Source organism: Vanacampus margaritifer, chromosome 18 (assembly GCF_051991255.1).
Source record: "Vanacampus margaritifer isolate UIUO_Vmar chromosome 18, RoL_Vmar_1.0, whole genome shotgun sequence".
Taxonomy (NCBI): domain Eukaryota; kingdom Metazoa; phylum Chordata; class Actinopteri; order Syngnathiformes; family Syngnathidae; genus Vanacampus; species Vanacampus margaritifer.
Window position 1 is genome coordinate 14,279,066 of NC_135449.1, and position 19,095 is coordinate 14,298,160.

Genomic DNA, 19,095 nt, shown 5'->3' on the forward strand with positions numbered 1-19,095 from the left:
ATGCCAAAGTAATCGCTCCTCTACCCGCCACATGGCTTTGACCTAAATATAGGTGTTGGAGACCTTATAAAGGACTTAAGCGCCAATGTCGTGTGCATTTTTCAGCTGAGACTTCTGCTGGTAAGTATGTTTGACTGTTTAATTGTTTTGGGTTGTTGAGTGATGGATGCTATCAGACTTTCTGGTAATTCCTATTAAAAATACTACTGTTGACAGAATAACAGTTCTGACGTATAATTTGAGAAAACTACAACAGTGAAAATGGATGCTGAAATGGCTGTGTTCGGGGAGGCGGCCCACTACCTAAGGCGGCCTGAACGGGAACGGATCGAGGCCCAGAATCGGCCCTTTGACGCCAAAACTTGCGTGTATGTGGTGGATCCAAAAGAGCTCTTTGTTAAAGGCACTATACAGAGCAAAGATAAGGGGAAAGTGACTGTAAAAACTGATGCGGGAAAGGTACGGTAGAATACAAGAAGTGTATGCTCCATGTTGAGCTGTGTTAACTGTAACTAATTAATATTGCAGGTTTTCACAGCGACGGATGACGAAGTCTTCCCTATGAATCCGCCCAAGTTTGACAAAATTGAGGACATGGCCATGATGACTCACCTCAATGAGGCTGCTGTGCTGTACAACCTCAAAGAGCGTTATGCAGCGTGGATGATTTATGTGAGTAAAATATGAGCGTAACTTTTGGTCCTTTAAGTATTTTGCGTACTTGCCTGACTACGTTTTCGTCAGCATTTCTGGAATGCCAAATTGAATACTCTTTTAAACATACTTTTTGTTGTTTGGAAATCAGAGGTGTCCAAAACATTTCCTCCGAGGGCTGCTTACAGAAAAATATGACAATCTAAGGGCCTATTTGGAATTCTTTACCTTAGATATATTACAAATGGTAAAACAAGTTTTCCAAGCAATTTCATGGTGTTTATAAATTGTAGGTATTTAAAAAAATAAAATAAAATAAAAATAAAAAACCTACATCACAGCTTTCTGTCAAGCAAATTTTGGGGTGGTCAGCAGCCCTGTGACCCACTAGAAAAAAATCCGCCCTTGTATTGCATTGTTCTCCAAAGTGAGAACCAAAACAAGAGAAATCTACAAGAAGTTGACATTTTTTAGGATCATTAATTGGACCTTGACAAGGAGTAGAAAGTGGAGGAAACCATTTTTGTTAGTTAGTTTTTTTTCTTATTTTCTTTATTTTACTATTTTAACTAGTAATTAGTTGTTTTGTTGTGTCTGCAAAACATTTTTTGTCTGTATATTTTTTTCAACACTCACACAGTAAATTCTGTAAATTTGACTCTACTTAGAGTGGGACCAAATAGACTCAGTTTTAGAGTAGCCTAATATTTACACTCGAAAGAAAGTAGAATAAAGAATTGGGGGGGAAAAGTCACTCAATAGGGTTGAGGAACGATCTCACGACCTTCAGTTTTGGAGACTGCTACAGTACCACCTAAGCTATGCCACTCCTGCTGTTTGCTTATATCCAAGAGGAGACCAAACACATTGTATTTGATCTTGGAGTTACGAAGATTTCAGCTGACACGAGCAATATGCTAACATACAGCAAGAGCTGCATGGCTCAGGGAGTAGATCAGCTTCCAACCTGAAGTTGTGGGTTTGTTCCTTAAACTTTCAGTGACTTTTTTGTATTTTTTATTTTACCCTCTTCCAAGTGTAAATTTTACTCTTTTTAGTGTGGGACCAAATAGACTCAGTTTAGAGTCAAATTTACTCTACATAAATTAATGTGCACTTTTCTTTCTTAAGAAAACAAACAAAAAACAAAACAAGAAAAAAAAATCATGATTTTGGATAGAGGTTGTGGGCTGCCAAAAAACGTAAGGTGGACCACAAATGGCCTTCGACCCTTGTTTGGACACCCCTGCTCTAAACCCTTAAAGCATAGGTGTCAAACCGGTCCTCGAGGACTGTAGTCCTGCAGGTTTTGGATGTTTCCCTTCTCCAACACAGCTGATATGTGATCAGCTCATCAGCAAGCTCTGCATAAGCCTGGTAACGATCCTGCTGATTGGAATCAGCTTGTGTTGGAAGAGAGGAAGAGGAAAACCTGCAGTACTGCGGCCCTCGAGGACCGGAGTTTGACACCTATGCCTCAAAGCATACACAAATGGTCATCTCCAAAAATACCACATGCGATTTTCTTTCAGACCTACTCCGGACTCTTCTGTGTCACTGTGAATCCTTACAAGTGGCTCCCGGTGTACAACCAAGAGGTCGTGGTGGCCTACAGGGGCAAAAAGCGCCAGGAGGCCCCACCGCACATCTTCTCCATCTCGGACAATGCCTATCAGTTCTTGCTCACTGGTACACTGTTTGCATTAACCTGCCTGTAAAAAGTTCTGCATCGTTGTTCCAAGCATCACAATTTAGAATGTAACCGCATTTGTTTATTCTAGGTAGAGAAAACCAGTCCATCCTTATCACGTAAGTTGTGTGTTTATTCACACTAAATTGTGTTTTCATTAGGGAAATATAACAAAATCCAAATGATTCCTGTTTATTTCTATGTTGTAGTGGAGAATCCGGCGCAGGGAAGACTGTCAACACCAAGCGTGTGATCCAGTACTTTGCAACAATTGCAGGGTCCGGGGATAAAAAGAAAGACTCGGGTGCAACTGGCAAATTACAGGTGACTATGAAATGATTTATGTATACCTTCCAATTTCTTTGCATTGTATACTACATATGTATTTGGAGTTTACTACTTTTGTAGGGAAATCTGGAGGACCAAATCATCTCTGCTAACCCCCTGCTGGAGGCTTTTGGAAATGCAAAGACTGTCAGAAATGATAATTCCTCACGTTTTGTGAGTAAAGTACTATTTAATGAGATCCAATGCAAGAGTTGTATGAATAATTCCGCTTTTACAGAGATAGCTATGATCTGTTTATGCTAAAGACAAACAATGTTGGTTGTACTTATTTGTATGAACTTTCATGACACTGTCATCCTTCTACAGTGAAGTCTTTTTTTTAATTTTTATTTATTAATCATTGCTCCATTTGCTCCATTTCATTGGTGGGTCCTATGTGCACCCAATATAACCGGACTGTAACAATCTAATGTGAAAAAAATGACTGCACCTTTCTGTAAAAATAGGATTTGTGACTGTTTTACGATCCGGAACTAGAAATTGGAAGAATAAAAAAACTTCATTAATTGCATGCAATTTTAAGGGAAAATGCTATATTGAGATATATAGGTCTTGCTTTAAGATTATCTGTCACTTTTTTTTTTATGCATCAAAAGTACTAGTGGTATAGGTACCTGATATCGGTTTGTCTTTTTTGTTGAGTATTCGTACTGGCAACAGTCTGAAAAAAACTGGTATCAAACATCCCTAATACAATACTTTTTTTCCCCCAGGGCAAATTCATAAGAATTCACTTTGGCACAACAGGAAAATTGGCCTCCGCGGACATTGAAACATGTGAGTTAAATAGAAATTGAAGCTGTATGGATTTTATTGTTACAACTTTTTGCTTATGATTAACTCATGCTTCTTAGATTTGTTGGAAAAATCCAGAGTTACCTTCCAGCTGTCTGCAGAGAGAAGTTATCATATTTTTTACCAGATCATGTCCAACAAGAAGCCTGAGCTCATAGGTAACATTTTAATAGAAATTGAGTTAATGCTGCAAATGACATTCTTATGCATTATGACTCAAAATTGTCCTTCCAGAGGCTCTGCTCATTACTACCAACCCGTATGACTACCCATTCCTCAGCCAGGGAGAGATCAGTGTAGCCAGCATTGACGACAGTGATGAGCTGTTGGCTACAGATGTAAGACAACATTTCAAACTAGACTAAATGCAATTTCTGGAGAAATTGTGTGGGAATGCTGAAACTGAATGCTAATAGCTGAATGCTAAGATTTAAATGCATGTGGAATGCTTATGAAGTAAATTGAGTGATAAATTATAAAATTATGACATCCTGGTTACTGGACAATGCACTTGCAAACATACAGTATCAGACACATGGTAATGATGATAAGTTATATGTATGGAAGTGGGCGTGGAAAGTGATACTTAGAAAAAGTTCAATGTCTGTTGCATTGAAAATGAATGAGGAAATGTTCATAATTAACGTTAAATTGTGCAAAAACGGTAAGTAATGTGTAATCAGACGATATATACCCTGGGAGGCGTGGATTTTTGAAGCAAGTTGAAATTTGAACAGTGTAAATCGGAAGTGTTTTGTGAGTTGTTTCATGGCAAAAAAAGGGCGGAGAATAAAAATCACAATATTGTGATTTGCTGAAGCATTCCCACAACAAAATGCTCTATCATCGCCTAATTGACATGGATGTACACTTGGGGATTTGTCACGTTGTTCTTTTAGAGTGCTATTGATACCCTCGGCTTCAGCGGAGAGGAGCGGATCGGCATTTACAAGCTCACAGGTGCTGTGATGCATTATGGCAACATGAAGTTCAAGCAGAAGCAGAGAGAAGAGCAGGCAGAGCCAGATGGGACAGAAGGTATTATCAGAACTCAGCACTATGTTCTGCTATCTGTAATTATAAATTCTCAGAACATTTTTTGATTCTGTTCCATTTTCATCAGTGGCTGACAAAGCGGCTTATCTGATGGGTATGAACTCCGCAGATCTATTGAAAGCGCTGTGTTATCCCAGAGTGAAAGTGGGGAATGAGTATGTAACCAAAGGACAGACTGTGCAACAGGTACATTTACGATGGAAATAAGTGCTATATGCAAATAATATCATTCCAATGCCATAACTCCTATAAAGTATAAGCAATTTAGTGGGTGGAAAATAACTAATTCTATAGCACATTAATATGATGTTAGTAAAAAGCAAAAAATAATAATAATAATAATACCAAAATGCTCTAGCTAACAACTAAAGCACTTCACACTGACATTGCATTCACCTACTGATGGCGCAGCATCAGGAGCAACTAAGGGTTCAGTATCTTGCTCAGATACTTTGACATTTGACATGACTTTGACAACCACTCTACCACCAAGCCATGCCGCCCACTCTAATGGAGTGCCGCAACGTCTATCACTTCACAATTACGGTATTTTTGAACACTTTATTGAACAACAAAAATGTGAAAAACTGACCGAAACCCAAATACTAACCTCAACCGTCCAGGGATGCGCTATCTGCTGGGGACATGTAGTACTGCACTTTGGCCTCTTCCTCAAACAGTTTAGTTAGCTCCTCCCCGGCTGACTGAGGGTTGAGTGTTTGTCATTTTCGATGCTCCATAATGTGTATCTATCTATCTCCTTGTGCAGGTCTACAATTCCATTGGTGCTTTGGCCAAATCAGTGTATGAGAAGATGTTTATGTGGATGGTCATCCGCATCAATCAAATGTTGGACACCAAGCAGCCACGTCAGTTCTTTATTGGCGTCTTGGATATTGCTGGCTTTGAGATCTTCGACGTACGTTCCCATTCACATTTACTGAAATCACAATGGTGAATTTTTAGTAAAAGTCAGATGGTTGTGTGTGTTTTTCAGTATAACAGTTTGGAGCAGCTGTGTATCAATTTCACCAATGAGAAATTGCAACAGTTTTTCAACCATCACATGTTTGTGTTGGAGCAAGAAGAGTATAAGAAAGAAGGCATCGAGTGGGAGTTCATTGACTTTGGGATGGATCTGGCTGCTTGTATAGAGCTCATTGAAAAGGTTGTTTACAATTTATCCAGTCTTTGTAGATAAGTATTAAATAATGTATTTTGTTCACCACAGCCAATGGGCATCTTTTCTATCCTTGAAGAGGAATGCATGTTCCCCAAGGCATCAGATACCACCTTCAAAAACAAACTGTATGACCAACATCTTGGAAAGTCAAACAACTTCCAGAAGCCCAAGCCTATCAAAGGCAAAGCCGAGGCTCACTTCTCTCTGGTGCACTACGCTGGCACTGTGGACTACAGCATCACCGGCTGGTTAGACAAAAACAAGGACCCGCTCAATGAAACTGTAGTCCAGCTCTTCCAGAAGGCAGGCCTAAAACTATTGGCATTTCTTTATAGCAGTTATTCTTCATCAGATGGTAAGACACTGAACTAGCACTTCTCACACTTAAAAAAATAAAAATAAATTGTCATTAACATTCTCATACTTATCAGATAACTCTGCTGGAGGAAGTACAAAGAAAGCTGCCAAAAAGAAGGGCTCCTCCTTCCAGACCGTTTCAGCTCTTTTTAGGGTAATATCATTCTGAAATATTAAACAATTAAACTTTGGGAAGTTTACAATATTATAATGATTTTTTCTCTCTAAAACAGGAGAACCTTGGGAAGCTAATGACAAATCTCAGGAGTACCCATCCACATTTTGTTAGGTGTCTCATTCCAAATGAAACAAAAACTCCAGGTATTTGTTCAGTAGATTTGTATCAGAAATTCTCCCTTCAAATAGGAGGGCAGTTAGTAGCTATTTGTGGTTTCACAATTAGCTTGCAGCATTCAGGTACTTCTTAATGATAAATTATTAGTTCATTATTTTCAGTAAAATTTGGGAGAATTTAAACAGAAATCATGGACCATAGTATTTTTGTTGTTTGACTTTCCTTTAGTTAGTCAGTAAGCTAATATTTGGTTCCCTGAGAACATGAAACTGAGGGTGTGACTGTATAGAACCAATAAGATGATGGCCATATTTTTTTGTTTCAACTAGTATTAGCAATTTATGAACAAACAGAGGTGAATTATGGTTGCACAAGTCAACAATACAATTTTCTTATAACTTCAATGCCACCGGAGACAAAATTATGATGTTATGCTGTGACTGTCAATTAGGGATCATGGAACACCATCTGGTTATACACCAGCTCCGATGTAATGGTGTGCTGGAAGGAATCAGGATCTGCAGGAAGGGCTTTCCCAGTCGGATTTTGTATGGAGATTTCAAGCAAAGGTAAGCAAAAAGAACATTTGTCAGCAAAGTGATAGTATTTCATTTAATTCTGGGTTGTTTCCATGGCAGATGAGAGTTTCACCAAGCAGATTCAGATTTTAATGAAACTTGGTGTACTTTTTGACTTTGACCTTGAAATTGACCTTGTGGATCATGTGATCGTAACAAAATTTTTCATGAAATGTAATCTCGCACATGCTCTCTTAAACATGTAAAAGTTTCAGCGATATAAAACATTGTTGTTTAGCAGCAATAAGAAGTAAAATATATGAGAGTATGGATACTTTTGAGTCCTTAAAAGAAAAAAAATATTCAGGTCACGTGATCCACAAGGTCAGTTTCAAGGTCAAAGTTCATCTTTCCAACAATACTTGTTTTGTGAAGATTGAGCGAGTAGTTCCTGAGATATAAGGGTTCAAATAAAGGCAGCCACGCCCCCTTTTTGCCAAAAATGTCCAAATTCGGTAGGCCGTAGCTCCTAAAGCCCTGCTTCAATATGACCTAAAATTTGAGATTTAGTGCCATCAATATCAACAAGTACACCATGTTCTATTAAAATCCAAATCTACTTGGCTAAACCCACTTGGCTAAATCTAATGATCCTCTTTAATTAATCATGTCTTGAATCAATTGTGGAAAATTTGAGTGCACTGCTTGTCTAGCAGAGGTGCTGTTGATTCAGTCTCAAATCGTTTTTGGTCTAACTGCTCAATGCGACACCGGCTTTGAAACAGGTGTTTGACATATAGTTGAAGACAGAGTATCTGTGTGTGAATGGGAGGGACCCAAGTGGAAGAGTGAGGTTACTGGGAGAAGAGACCAAGAAGGTGGAGGAGTTTACGTATTTAGGGTCAACAGTTCAGAGCAATGGAGAGTGTGGAAAAGTGTCAGGTGTGATATGTGATAGAAGAGTTTCAGCTCAAATGAAAGGAAAGGTTTATAAAACTGTGGTGAGACCAGCCATGTTGTTTGGTCTGGAGACAGTGCCACTAAGGAAAAGACAGGAGGCAGATCTGGAGGTGGCAGAGATGAAAATACTGAGGTTCTCTTTGGGAGTGACCAGGATGGATAGAATCAGGAATGAGTACATCAGAGGGACTACACATGTTCGAGGCTTTGGGAGGTAAAGTCAGAGAGGCCAGACTGAGATGGTTTGGACATGTCCAGAGGAGAGATAGTGAGTATATTGGCAGAAGGATGCTGAGTTTCCAAATGCCAGGCAGGAGGTCTAGAGGAAGACCAAAGAAGAGGTCTATGGATGTAGTTAAAGAGGACATGAAGGTAGTTGGTGTGAGAGCAGAGGATGCAGAGGACAGGGTTAGATGGAGGCAACTGATTCACTGTGGCGACCCTTGAAGGGAAAAGCTGAAAGGAAAAGAAGAAGACATATAGTTGGAGATACATTTTTTGTTCAGTAGTCGACCAAGGACGTTCAAGGATTTAAAATATCACATTTTTAATCGACTTTATTTCTATTCTATTTTCCTAAAGGTACAAAGTGTTGAATGCCAGTGTTATCCCTGATGGCCAATTCATTGACAACAAGAAAGCTGCAGAGAAGCTCTTAGGATCTATAGATGTGGATCATACACAGTATAGATTTGGGCATACAAAGGTATTTTCAGTAGAAGCACCATTATATGCTTCATAATTGAAGTCAAATGTTTTTGGGTTCCTGTAGGTGTTCTTCAAAGCAGGTCTTCTGGGTCTCCTAGAAGAAATGAGGGATGAGCGACTGGCCTCCCTCATCACTATCACTCAAGCCTTGTGTCGTGGCTTCCTCAGGAGGAAGGAAATTCAGCAAATGGCCGAGAGGAGGTAAGGAGAATTATGGTAACACAAATAATCAGAGGTGGTAAATCCAGGTCCAGAAAGTACCTAGCTAGCTCCCATGGTGCTAGCTAGCACCAAGGGCTAAAGCCAAACTGTGGCAGGGCTTTTACTTTCTGGACCAGGATTTGCCACCACTGCAAATAATTATGATCATATTGACTTTATTACTTGAATTCCATGCACTTGTAGAGAATCTGTTTACACCATCCAGTATAACATCCGCTCCTTCATGAATGTCAAACACTGGCCATGGATGAAGCTTTACTTCAAGATTAAACCACTCTTGAGGAGTGCTGAAACAGAGAAGGAAATGGCCATTATGAAGGAAGAATTTGCTAAATGCAAAGAGGATTTAGCTAAATCTGAAGCTAAGAAAAAGGAGCTGGAAGCCAAAATGGTTTCCCTGGTTCAAGAGAAGAATGATTTGTGTCTGCAGATCCAAACTGTGAGTCGAATCTTTATCAAAATCTCTTGAGTGAATGTAAACCATGGGTAGTTTCAGAAAGAAGGGCAAACACGTACTACTGGTAATGGTTAATAATTAGCATTGTTTATTGTTGTCTTGTCTTTTAATCTAGGAAGGCGAAAGTCTGGCAGATGCAGAAGATAGATGTGATGGACTCATAAAAAACAAGATTGTGTTGGAGGCAAAAACCAAAGAATTGAGCGAACGACTGGAGGATGAGGAAGAGGTGAATGCTGAACTCACTGCTAAGAAAAGGAAGTTGGAGGATGAATGCTCCGAGCTGAAAAGGGATATTGATGACTTAGAGCTCACCCTGGCCAAAGTTGAAAAGGAAAAGCATGCCACTGAAAACAAGGTTTGCATCTAGTAGGCAATCCCACTGAGGACCAAAAGAGGAATGTTTGTTCAATTTATTTATTTATTTTTCTTCAGGTAAAAAATTTGACAGAAGAGATGTCTTCCCTGGATGATACAATTGTCAAGTTATCCAAGGAGAAGTCCGCCTTGCAGCAAGCACACCAGCAGACCCTGGAAGACCTGCAAGCAGAGGAAGACAAAGTCAACTCTCTGAGCAAAGCTAAGATCAAGTTGGAGCAACAAGTTGATGATGTTGGTCTTTTATTTTTTAGTGAAATCAAGTCATACTACATGACCAAAAATCTTAATAAAATATATCTTTCTGTCAATGGGTTAGCTGGAGGGGTCTCTAGAACAAGAGAAGAAGAACCACATGGATGTCGAAAGGAGCAAGAGGAAGATCGAAGGAGATCTTAATCTAGCCCACGAAGCCATAATGGATTTGGAAAATGACAAACAAACGCTGGAGGAGCACCTTAAAAAGTAGGCATTGAGACAAAAACATTTTAATTAGACGGCAGTGGTACACTGATACAGTGATTTATATTTTCAGGAAAGACTTCGAATTAAGCCAACTTACATCCAAAATCGAAGATGAGCAGAGTATAGCTGTGCAGTCTCAGAAAAAGTTTAAGGACCTGCAGGTAATTCACAAATGACAGCAGTGAGCACTTAGAGAAGGTAGACCTTCACCCTGGCTTACTTATTTGTCACCAATATGTACTACATTAGCTTAATCCAGATCCATAACTTCTTCTGATTCAATCACAGAACAAGTACCTATCTCAATAAATCTGAATTTCACAGAAACTTCATTTACTTTAGTAGTTTAATTAAAAAAGTTAAACCCATACCTTACATACTGTACATACACAGATGTTATTTCTCATAATTATGACGATCATCGCTTGCAGTCAACAAACCTCGCAAATGCAACATCTCAAAATAATTATTACATGACAACAAAATAAAGTGATATTTCATATAGAAATGATGACCTTCTGAAAAGTATTTTCATTTATATTCAGCCAATACTTGGTTGAAGTTTATTTAGCAAGAAATGTTACATCAGTGTCATGGAGGCGATCACCTTGTGACACTGTTGGTGCGTTACGGAAGCACGGGTTGCTTTGATAGCAGCCATCAGCTTGTTTGCATTCTTGGGTCTGGTGTCCCTGATTGGAACTGTGAGGCAGATGTAAGAGCAATGATTCACCTGATTCATGTTGTACAATATAATTACTATTCTTTTCTTTTTGCTTTAGTTTTCCTCGTATGTAGCCTTGTTGACCATAAAATTTAGTCTGTTGAGTGTTCCCACACAAACAAGACCCTTATTTTACTATATGAAAAAACATTTGGCATATAAATAGCACTGATTACAGCATAAACGATGAAAGTGACAAATACATATTAGTGTTGTAGTTCTTGAGATCAGTCATTTTTCACTTTTTAAGTGTCTCGTTCTTGTCTTGGAATTGAAGGCATTTTTCCTCGGTCTTGTCTCGGCCTCAGACATGGCAGATTAAAGATGTTTTATTAAGATCGTCCGAGACCAGACCGTTACTACTTTAAGCAGTGAGAAACGCAGTATGCCGGTGCGGTACCCGGAGTGCCATATCACCTGTTTTTCAGTCCCCAAAAGTCTTAGTCTTTTCTCGGTCTTGATACTCTCTAGTCTTGATAATTTCTTGGTCTCGGTTGGCGTGGTCTTGACTTTAAAGCGGTTGCTTTCCTAGGCACGCATTGAAGAGCTAGAAGAGGAGATTGAAGCAGAGCATGTTGCCAGAGCCAAGGTGGAGAGACAGCGGGGTGAAATCGCACGGGAGCTTGAGGAGATCAGCGAGAGGTTAGAGGAGTCCGGTGGGGCCACTGCAGCTCAGATAGAGATGAACAAGAAGCGAGAGGTGGAGTTTCAGAAACTAAGACGGGACCTGGAGGAGTCCACGCTCCACCATGAGGCGATAGCCGCCGCCTTAAGGAAGAAACACGCCGACAGTGTGGCTGAGCTGGGGGAGCACATTGACAACCTGCAACGGGTAAAGCAAAAGCTGGAGAAGGAGAAGAGCGAATACAAGATGGAGGTTGATGACATGTCCGGCAACATTGAAGTTGCAGTAAAAGCAAAGGTAATCTGTGATTGTATACACATTGGTGTTTAAACTGTTTTCATGAATGTGTTATGAATTTTGTCAATTAATACAGAGTCATTATGAGAAGCTGTGTCACTCCATGGAGGACCAACTGAGTGAATACAAAGTGAAACATGATGAAGATTCTCGTTTGATCACTGAATTAAACACACAAAGGGCAAGGCTCCAGAATGAAAATGGTAACACGCTGATTACAGTCTTGTGGAATGTAGAAGTGTATAGAAACTCTTTTCTGATTATGCATTCACTGAACAGGTGAGTTTTCTCGTCTTCTGGAGGAGAAAGAAGCAATCCTTTCTCAAATGTCAAGGGCTAAGCTTGCCTTCACCCAACAAGTTGATGAGCTCAAGAGACAAGTTGAGGAGGAAACAAAGGTCTGTTGTCTTACTGTTCTCTAAAATACAAACCAAAGCGATGACCTTTTAGGGGCTAATTACCAGATAAAATAAAATTGTAGCCTCTGCCCTAATACAGTTATTTTCAACTGATTCCCTCTCTGTTAGGCTAAGAGTGCCCTGGCTCACGCTCTCCAATCTGCACGTCATGACTGTGATCTGCTTAGGGAACAATTTGAAGAGGAGCAGGAGGCCAAAGCTGAGCTCCAGAGGGCAATGTCTAAAGCCAACAGTGAGGTGGCACAATGGAGAACAAAATATGAGACTGATGCCATTCAGCGCAATGATGAACTGGAAGAGGCAAAGTTCGTGTTATATTCAAGCAAATACATTGTTTGAGAATTGTCATTCCTGAACTCTTAAATGTTGCATTTGTTCAGGAAAAAGCTCACTCAACGTTTGCAAGATGCTGAAGAGGCTAACGAGGCTGTGAATGCCAAGTGCTCCTCATTGGAAAAGACAAAGCAGAGGCTCCAAGGAGAAGTGGACGACCTCATGGTTGAAGTGGAAAGAGCCAATGTGCAAGCAGCGTTCCTGGATAAAAAGCAGAGGAGCTTTGATAAGGTCAGAGGGATACCCTGTTGGTCAGTCAAAATGGAGGATTACTTAACTTTGCTACTGGTTGGATATTTGTACATATATTTGAACAACCAATGAATTGTGTCATGTTTAGATTTTGTCTGAATCAAGACAGAAGTATGAAGAAAGTCAAGCTGACCTGGAAGGCTCGCAACGGGAATGTCGAACCCTCAGCACAGAGCTCTTTAAAATCAAGAACTCTTATGAAGAAGCTTTGGATCACCTCGAGGTCCTCAAACGAGAGAATACAAACTTACAGCGTATGTATTTGATAGTAGGGCAAAAAGAAAAGGGAAAATATATACAGTATACTGTACATAATTCTGATAAGCCACTGGATATGAAATATGCTTTGTAGAGGAGATCTCCGACCTCTCTGACCAACTTGGTGAAAATGGCAAAGTCATGCATGAGCTGGAGAAGACTAAGAAACATACAGAGACTGAAAAAACAGAGATCCAGACTGCATTAGAGGAGGCAGAGGTATCGTGGCCGTTTTTTTTTGTACAAACCCCAATTGCAATGAGGTTGGGATGTTGTGCAAGAGGCTCCTTCATCTAGAAATGCCATGGCAATAAAAATCAACATCTTGTAGGCAATATCCAATATTTCCAGACCAGATAAAAAGTTAGCTCTAAACAGTTGCTTACGATCTTGGACAAGCCACAAATCAAGCTCTTAACTATGTTTCAACTTGCCAGTAAAGTGCATAAAAAAATATGAAAAAGGAAAAACAACCTTCTTAACGAATATCAAACATGAATACCTGTGCTTCAGTATTAACATGTCATTTTTGTATTACAGGCTTCTCTTGAACATGAAGAATCAAAAATTCTCCGCATCCAGCTTGAGCTCACTCAAGTCAAAGGGGAAGTAGATCGAAGGCTGGCTGAGAAGGACGAAGAGATTGAGCAGATGAAACGCAACCACCTGCGCATGGTGGACACTTTGCAGTCCGCCTTGGATGCTGAAGTACGCAGCAAGAATGATGCCATGCGAATCAGGAAGAAGATGGAGACTGACCTCAATGAGTTGGAGATGCAGTTGAGCCACTCCAATCGGCAGGCTTCTGAAGCCCAGAAACAGCTGAAGAGCATACAAGCCCACCTCAAGGTGAAACAAAATCTCGACAGCTTTGAATACAGATACAGCCGAAATTAAACCTTTATTTTGCTTTCTACAGGAGCAAACTCTTCTCTTGGATAATGCACTGCGCAGCCAAGAGGACCTTAAGGAGCAGGTAGCCATATTGGAGCGCAGAAGCACCTTGATGCAATCCGAAGTGGAAGAGCTGAGGGCTGCGCTGGAACAATCGGACAGAAGCCGCAAATTAGCTGAACAGGAACTTGCTGATGCCTGTGAGAGAGCTGGCTTGCTGCACTCACAGGTGGGGAATATGAAACCCGCATGGCCAGAGGTGGCAAATCCAGGTCCAGAAAGTAAAAACCCTGAAACTGTTTGGCTTTAGCCCCATGTGCTAGCGAACTAGCTCCCATGGTGCTTGTTTACCTGTGGAGAGCTAGCTCGCTAGCATCAGGGGCTTAAGTCAAACTGTGACAGGTTTTTTACTTTTTGGACCTGGATTTGTCACCTCTGCCGTATGCCACCAAGGGGCAAACGTTTGCGATGCTAATGAATGTTGATTTCACATCAGTGTTACTGTTTGTTCAAGTTCACAACGTTTGCTAAATGTTCGCCTCAGTGGGTTATGTGCTTAATGAATTGTAACACATTAATTTGATGCCATTAGCTTGTGAATCTGTTTGAATCACCTGGGAATTAAATTTGCGTATGCACACTTTCATTTGCTGACTTAATGCACTGTGGTTTTGTTTGTCACTGGAAAACAGAACACAAGTCTTCTCAACCAAAAGAGGAAGTTGGATGCGGATGTCAGCCAGCTGCAGGGGGAGCTGGAGGAAGCGATCCAAGAGTCTCGCAATGCTGATGAGAAAGCAAAGAAAGCGATCACTGATGTAAATATCACATTAATTATTTGCTGCCACATTCGTTGTTAACTCTTTGACTGCCAAAAACGTTAAATAACGTTTCGTAAAATCCTATGGAGGAGTGCCAAAGACGTTAAAAGACGTTTTTTTCAAAACAGGTGAAATTAACCATTTTCTATTGTTGATTACTCAAAAACGGAATAAGGTAGAAACAAACTTTTTTTTTTCTGATGGAAGATGAGAGTCCAATCTTGTTTTGGCAGTATGTGTGTTTCCATAGTCCAAACACATAATTTTCTATGGACCTTGAAAGATCAGTCAAAATGCTTAAAATCGGCTGGCACCCACGGCATCCCTTTTCTGAAAACGTCTGGCAGTCAAAGAGTTAAAGATCATGATTAAAATTTTATTTCCCTCAGGAATTCTGTGTGTGAATGCTGAGAGGCTCTGAGATGAAATACCAAAGAAAGAAATGAATTGAGGACTTCATCGTAATTCCCAGATACAATGCAAATATAGTTTGATGAGCTTTAAAAAGTATAGTGAGGATGACAACTGAGATAAATTGGTAATATGGGTTGGCGCCTATCCCAGCTGACTTTGGAACAAAGGCGCTAGTGTTTTAGTTCTCGAGATCGGTCTTGGGTCTTGTCTCGGAATCTAAGGCATTTTTTGTCTCAGTCTTGGACAGGGCGAACTTTTAAGAAAAATCAAGACCAGGCCAGTACTACAGTGATCAGTTAGCAAAGCAGAATGTGTGTGCTGCCTTCCTAGTGTCGCCTGGAGTGCCACACCCCTGTTTCATTGTACCATTTCAGAAACAATGTAGGAGAATTAGTTTTTTGTGCAAATGAAAAGAAAATATAGATAGGCTGTGTAGTTTTTGTGATTTTTCTTTGATATATATAATATTGGTCTTGACTATCAAAAGCCTGGGTCTTATCTCTGCCTCAACCTCCAAAAGTCTTGGTCTTATCTCTGCCTCGACCTCCAAAAGACTTGGTTTTGTTTCGGCCTCGACCTTCAAAAGTCTTGGTCTTGTCTCGGCCTTGACCTTCAAAAGTCTTGGTCTTTTCTCGGCCTCGACCCCTAAAAGTCTTGGTCTTGTCTCGGCCTTGACTTTCAAAAGTCTTGGTCTCGTCTCGGCCTTGACTTTCAAAAGTCTGGGTCTCGCCTCGGCCTTGACTTTCAAAAGTCTTGGTTCATGTCTCGGCCTTGACTTTCAAAAGTCTTGGTTCATGTCTCGGCTTGACTTTCAAAAGTCTTGGTTCTTGTCTCGGCCTTGACTTTCAAAAGTCTTGGTCTTATCTCTATCTCGACCTCCAAAAGTCTTGGTCTTATCTGTGCCTCGACCTCCAAAAGTCTTGGTCTTGTCTCAGTCTCAACCTCCAAAAGTCTTGGTCTTGTCTTGGTCTCAATACTCTCGTCTTGATAAAGTCTTGGTCTCGGTTGGTGGGGTCGTGACTTCAACACTAAAAGGCGCACTACTCCCAATGGAGGTCACCAATCAATCACAGGCCACATACTGTATGCTGTAGAGACAGATAACCAATCACTCATATATTTGCACTGTCAGTGAGTGGAGATTGAACCCAAGTCAAGCCAAGTCTCCCATCAGTGACAGAACGTGTTGTAATTTTAGCATTTTTGTAGAAACAATACTTCCTTTTTCAAATTTCCATTATTTGCTTGTGTAAATCCAGGCAGCCATGATGGCAGAGGAGCTAAAGAAAGAACAGGATACCAGCAGCCACCTGGAGAGGATGAAAAAGAACTTGGAGGCCTCAGTGAAGGACTTGCAGCACCGCCTCGATGAAGCTGAGAGCCTTGCATTGAAGGGGGGCAAGAAGCAGCTCCAGAAACTGGAGGCTCGGGTATGCAAACACGTACTTAAAAGACCGGCAATGTTACCACGAGGAAAGATAAGTTCTTGGAGTTGGGTGTCTGTTTTAGGTGCGTGAACTGGAGGGTGAAATGGAGAGTGAACAGAGAAGAGCTGCCGATGCTATCAAGGGAGTTCGTAAATATGAGAGGCGGATCAGGGAACTCACGTACCAGACAGAAGAGGACAAGAAGACTGTTTTGAGACTTCAGGACCTTGTTGATAAACTGCAACTCAAAGTCAAATTATACAAACGGCAGAATGAGGAAGTGGTAAGGTCTTAATTGAATCACAATTTATGAACAAGAACAAAAATGTTCATTGGAATTTGTCATTTGCACAGGAGGAGCAAGCCAATGATAATCTTGCTAAATTAAGGAAGGTCCAACATGAACTGGAAGAGGCCCAGGAGAGAGCAGACATTGCTGAGTCTCAAGTCAATAAGATGAGAAGCAAAAGCAGAGAATTTGGAAGGGTAACTTCAAGCACTAGTATTATATCAGTAAAATCATCCTTGTCCTTAACAGGTGGCAAAAACACATCATTGTTCATATGTGGGATGTGATTTAGATTATGAAATGGATTTCAATTTCAATGCATTACTAAATATAAACTGTTGTATGTAGAATAGACACACACACACACAAAATTCATCTATATTTACAGATTATAATTTTTTTTTTTTTTAAACGACCACATCTAAAGCAAACGCACAAACACTAAGTTGACATCATGAAGCCTTTGCCTTGAAAGCTTTTTAATTGGCTATTTTCTGTATAATAAAAACATTTGTCTTCTCTCTTCTGTTGTTTTTTGGGCTAGGTTGCTAATTCAGAGTAGAACTGGAAAACATCTACACCAAGAGGATCGTCAATTGTCAACTCTGAGCTCAATAAAAACGAATGTCTGAATTTAATTTGTTAAGCTTCAGCAACATGTTATGCTGTGAAACTGTAGTAGAATAAATCAGCATGATGCATTGTGTTGTTCTCGCTCTCCCTCTTTTTTTTCTCTCCTCTCTCTTGCTCTTAAATGGAATGCAGGGGCCATTGAATCTGAGCGAGCCATGTCCCAGGCCTCTGTTGCTGAGGCATCCGATCGGAGCTTTGGCTGTGAGGTAGCAGTTCGTTTAAATATCCATCCATGCATTATACAAACAGCTCATCCTCTGAAGTGCCGTGGCCTTGCTGGAATCTACCCCAGCTGTCTTCGGCGAGTATGTACGGCGGCGTATTAGGGCCGCGTATAATTGTTTAGTTTTTTTTGAGAGGGAGGGATAATATTCTGAGAAAAAAAACTTGCAAATTTGCGACTGATAACTCAGAAACTTATGAGAAATACACGTAGAGTAGCTATAGTCACATTCCTTGGTGGTTAATGGGAGAGTGTTCATAAAATGAAAAGAGGATGGAGACAGATTCATTCTTAATTTAAACATTACTCGTCATACACGGCAGCTAGATCGACAACACTTCCTGATCCCCTATCAGCGGACTAAGTACTAACCAATCAGAAGCTACAGTAGCATACTTAAGGTAAATGCAAGTGAATGACGGAGAGCAGAACTTAAAAAATACCAAAATGTATGAATGTGTAAATAATAATTCTGGAAACATTAATGTACAAGTAAATATACATTTTAACAAATTAACTTAAATGCTTGATCGTCCAGGCGGGGACCTTCGCAAAGCGAGGTGTCTTTGTCGCTGGCAATACCCAACGCTTCAAAGCATGAATGCTTAACATGATATGATTAATCTCTGCTAAAGCAATTACTATCTCTTTATTTGATAATAATAATATTGCATTAGATTAATATAGCGCTTTTTTGGATCATCAAAGACGCTTCACAGTGTTTTGCATTATTCATGCGCTCACACATTCACACTGTGGTGGCGGGAAGCTACTTAAGTAGCCACAGCTGCCCTAGGGCAGGCTGACGGAAGCGTGGCTGCCAGTGTGTGCCTACGGCCCCTCCGACCACCACCTAACATTCGCACCTTCCATACACCAGTGTGAGTAGCACTGGAGGCAATGTGTGTGAAGTGCCTTGCCCAAGGACACAACGTCACATGACTTGGGGAGAGTGGGGATCGAACAGGCAACCTTCTGGTTACTGGACGACACCCTGAAAACCCAACCGAAAAGTATTGGCACAAGCATCCGAGTAGTACGCTACGTGTAATTCTCGTAAGTTTCTGAGAGTTTTTTTTTATCGCAAATTTGCCATGTTATAAAGTCACAAATTTGCTATTTTTTTCTTTGAATATTGCCCCTACCCTCTAAAAAATATATATTTATATGTGGCCCTAATACGTCGAGACAAATACCAAAATAAATCAAAATGGCGGACTTCCTATTAGGTTTAGCAGATGGCTGCAAAAGACATTACGATACTGAAGGAATTATATTACTATATTAAGTGTAATCTTTGCGTGTCCAAATAATTGTATTCAGGATCTGATGAAGAAGTTTTCTTGAAAGAATTTATTTAGAAGCCTCTAAAGACACCGTTAGGACATCCACGTCTGAAT

At 40.3% G+C, this 19,095-nt stretch overlaps 1 protein-coding gene and 1 long non-coding RNA gene across 2 annotated transcripts; one reads left to right on the forward strand and one right to left on the reverse strand.

Annotated features, from left to right (window-relative positions):
* The first annotated feature begins 261 nt into the window (after nt 1–261).
* Nucleotides 262–17,547, forward strand: LOC144038217 (myosin heavy chain, skeletal muscle, adult-like). Its single transcript, XM_077550495.1, has 38 exons — nt 262–459; nt 529–672; nt 2,187–2,343; nt 2,436–2,463; nt 2,554–2,668; nt 2,753–2,845; nt 3,406–3,469; nt 3,547–3,645; nt 3,722–3,825; nt 4,387–4,525; nt 4,611–4,729; nt 5,313–5,462; nt 5,541–5,711; nt 5,775–6,081; nt 6,158–6,237; nt 6,317–6,404; nt 6,830–6,947; nt 8,439–8,562; nt 8,629–8,765; nt 8,970–9,225; nt 9,359–9,601; nt 9,679–9,855; nt 9,941–10,086; nt 10,157–10,247; nt 11,343–11,732; nt 11,809–11,935; nt 12,012–12,130; nt 12,260–12,456; nt 12,532–12,715; nt 12,825–12,990; nt 13,089–13,213; nt 13,535–13,843; nt 13,914–14,117; nt 14,581–14,706; nt 16,383–16,553; nt 16,633–16,833; nt 16,905–17,036; nt 17,384–17,547. The coding sequence occupies exons 1-38, from the start codon at nt 262–264 to the stop codon at nt 17,399–17,401; spliced, it is 5,817 nt and encodes a 1,938-aa protein (XP_077406621.1). The 3' UTR covers nt 17,402–17,547.
* Nucleotides 9,732–14,155, reverse strand: LOC144038218 (uncharacterized). Its single transcript, XR_013289181.1, has 3 exons — nt 11,228–14,155; nt 10,694–10,788; nt 9,732–10,241 (listed from the first exon to the last, which is right to left on the reverse strand). It is a non-coding gene; the product is annotated as an uncharacterized LOC144038218 (long non-coding RNA).
* Nucleotides 17,548–19,095: the final 1,548 nt, after the last annotated feature.

Coding starts and splice junctions, on each gene's coding strand:
- LOC144038217 (XM_077550495.1), top strand. CDS start 262: ATGGATGCTGAAATGGCTGTGTTCGGGGAGGCGGCCCACTACCTAAGG. Junction 460..528: donor TAAAAACTGATGCGGGAAAG/GTACGGTAGAAT, acceptor TTAATATTGCAG/GTTTTCACAGCGACGGATGA. Junction 9,226..9,358: donor TGTGTCTGCAGATCCAAACT/GTGAGTCGAATC, acceptor CTTTTAATCTAG/GAAGGCGAAAGTCTGGCAGA.